The 3,316-nt window shown below is 40.8% G+C and overlaps 1 protein-coding gene across 6 annotated transcripts in view; it reads right to left on the bottom strand.

The window, feature by feature from the left end:
* The window catches only part of CCDC138 (coiled-coil domain containing 138), a 246,151-nt gene that overhangs the window by 203,032 nt on the left and 39,803 nt on the right, over positions 1-3,316 (bottom strand). For all 6 annotated transcript variants that reach the window (XM_014532105.1, XM_014532108.1, XM_014532106.1 and 3 more), the window contains one exon: positions 2,017-2,175. In XM_014532105.1, the coding sequence (XP_014387591.1) occupies positions 2,017-2,175 (159 nt within the window). The remainder of the gene's footprint in view (positions 1-2,016; positions 2,176-3,316) is intronic.

The following is a 3,316-nucleotide window of genomic DNA, read 5'->3' as shown; positions in this document are numbered from 1 at the left end:
GGGAAAAAGAGGAACAACTGTAATAATCTGAACAATAAAGATTTAATTAAAGATAATAATAAAATAAAATGCGAAAGGCTAAAGATAAAGAGAGAATCTTAAAAGTAGAAAATGAAAAGCAGTTAGTTTCAAGGGAGTGCCCATATGACTAAGCTGATTTCTCATCAGAAACTTTGCAGGCTGGAAGGGAGTGGTGAGAAATATTCAAAGTGATGAATAGCAAGGACCTACATCCAAGATTATTCTACCCAGCAAAGCTCTCATTTAGAATTGAAGGTCAGAGAAAAAGCTTCCCAGACAAGAAGAAGCTAAAGGAGTTCATCACCAACAAACCAGTAAGACATGGGAGGAGGAGGATGAAGAGGAAGAAGGAGAGGAGGAGGAGGGAAGGAAAAGGGATAAAAATTATGAATAATAAAAGGCAACAAATACATATCTATCAACAACTGAATCTAAAAATCAAAATAAATGAACAAGAAATCCAATGAACAAAATAAACTGATGAATAAAATAAAATCAGAGGCATAGAACAGACTGATGAATCTCAGATGGAAGGAAGGAGGTGCCGGGAAGAGATTAACCAAAGATCTTACCTGTGGACATAGACAGTAGGGAGGTGAAGGCCTGGGGCAAGTTGAGAACCCAGTGGAGGGGGGCAATGGGGAGAAAATAAAGGACATCTGTAATAATATCAACAATAAAGATTTTTTTAAAAGCATAGGGAGATGCAGCATAATTGAATTGCTGCTAAAAAAGCAAAGATATAGAAAAATCATGTAATGATTCTATTTACATGACATTTTCGGAAAGGCAGGGACAAAAAAAAGATCAGTTGTTTTCAAGGGTTGAGACAGAGGGAATAGGGATAACTACAAAGGAGCATAAGGAAACTTTGAGTGCTGAAATTATCTTGATTATGGTCGTGATTATAAGACTTTTTAAACAGAATTTTACGCTATATGTTATACATACAGGAACATATTTCTTGATATGAAGTAAAGAAGGATACAATACAAGCTATATAACATTCTTGACATAAACATTTAATCTGAATATAATCATTAGGAAACAATAGGCAAATCCAGAATAAGACATACTCTCTAACAGCGGTCGCCAACCCGTGGTCCACGGACCACTGGTGATCCGTGAGGTCCAAAAGGTTGGCGACCACTGGTTTAAGGAAACCTTTGGAGTAGCTGTGACCAACCGGTGGTCTGCAGACTACTGGTGATCCGTGAGGTCTGAAAGGTTGGTGACCGCTGCTCTATAAGAATACTGGCCTGGCCCTGATCGGTTTGGCTCAGTGGATAGACCGTCGGCCTGCGGACTCAAGGGTCCCAGGTGCGATACCGGTCAAGGGCATGTACCTTGGTTGCGGGCAAATACCCAGTGAGAAGTGTGCAGGAGGCAGCTGGTCTATGTCTCTCTCTCTCATCGATGTTTCTAACTCTCTATCCATCTCCCTTCCTCTTTGTGAAAGATCAATAAAATGTATTTAAAAAAGAAAAAAAGAATACTGGCCTGGAGACTTCAAAGAAAAGTCTCTCAAAAAACAAAAATAGTAGAGTTGACTGCTCTAGATTAGAAGAAAGCACCAAGATATAAAAATGAAACATAATGCATAAATTATGTCCAGTTTCTTGATCCAAAAATATAACAAAAGAAGCAATAAAAGACATTTTGAAAACCAAGTGGGAAAGGGAGTGTAAATTGTGCATTAAATTAAGTTACTTAATTAGTATTAATTTCCTAATACGATAACAATATAGAGAATGTACTTGTTGTTAGGGAATACATACTTCTAAAAATAAGTACTATTTATAATACTAAGGACATTTTTAGGGGTGCTGTGTCATGATTTTTGCAAGTTACTTATAAATCATCCAGGAAAAAAAAAATGTGTGTGTGTGAAAGTGGTTGGGAAGAAAAAATAAAGCCTCTGTGGCAAATGCTAATAACTAGTGGATCTAAATTAAGAGGAAAAAGAGAAACTCTAAAATCAAATGCTACAGTTACCTCCTTCATAATCTGAAATCTTGTAAGAACTTCTTCTTCCACACCTTTCATTTTGCTCAAGGCAGTTTCATGTCTGAACAGCAGTTGTTCTCTTTCAACTAAAAAATGTTCTCGCTTCTGAAGTTCTTCAGCAAATTCCTGTTGTGCTGCAGCTTCACACTGAATCAAAACGTAAGATTTAAAAATGTGTTTTAAAAAGTACATTCACAAATTCTACAAATTATATTTACAAAAATTACAGAATAATCAAATGGTACCAAGCAAAATCTGGATTACGGTAATAATTAGACTAGTACAGCAGCAAGTAAACTTGCACAGAAATTTTAATTTGCTATAAAATGACATGATACTATAGTGAGATACTACTTTGGTAACTCAAAAGAATTTGGGGTAGGAAACCAAGAAGGCGGCATAGGTAAACACCGGAAATTGTTGCCTTGCACAAAAACTTCAAAAATACAACTAAAAGACAAAACAAACATCATCGAGAACCACAGGAAGGCTGGCTGAGTGGAAATTCTACAACTAGAAGGAAAGAGAAAAGCACTGAGACTCAGAGGAAGTGCGGAACGGAGAGGTACAGAGGCGCACGCCGAAAGGGCTGGCGGCTGAGTACGCAGCGCACGTGGAGAGGGCTTGCGGCTGAGGACTCGGTTGTCTTTTTCAATTGGGAGGGAGTCTCAAACTCCCAACTGCTCTGAACTCCAGTTCGGTGAGTCTCTCGGGGACCCAGACTCATATGGGGAGAAACTGGACTGTCTGGCATAGGGCAGAACTCGAGGGTGGCTTTCTCTCAGAGGTGCTTGCAGCGATTACCCCAGGACACTGAGACCTGGGGCCACTTAGGGCAGGGCTGAGGATCAGCCATAGCTGATTGTTCCGCCCTGTTGATTCCCTGAGACCCCGCCCCACCCAAGCTGTGCTCAGAGGCTTTTGCATATGAATGGCTTGGCCCTTTGCAATCTAAAATTACCTAACAAACTGCAGCTGGGCCAGACAGACCCAGAACATCCAAAAGAAGGCCCAAGGCCCCACAGCAGCTTGCATTGCTTCACAGCTGGGCCTCATCTGGGCACCTCCAAACCTCAAACTGGAAGAAGAATCTGCAGATCTCTCCGGAGCTCCTGCTGGGTAGCCTCAGGCAGAGGCTAAATTAGCACCTCCTTAGAAATCCAAGAGCCAGTGTATCCAGTGGTCAGAGTGGGACCATCCAGATTACAACTCCTCAGATCCATAAGGGACACACTCAGGGGGCAGACTCAGTGAGCACCAAAGCCCCACTGAAGCAAGTCTTGCCCCA

The sequence above is a fragment of the Myotis brandtii genome, unplaced genomic scaffold, assembly GCF_000412655.1.
Source record: "Myotis brandtii unplaced genomic scaffold, ASM41265v1 scaffold842, whole genome shotgun sequence".
In the NCBI taxonomy this organism is placed as follows: Eukaryota; Metazoa; Chordata; class Mammalia; order Chiroptera; family Vespertilionidae; genus Myotis; species Myotis brandtii.
This window is presented reverse-complemented; position numbering and strand designations above follow the sequence as displayed.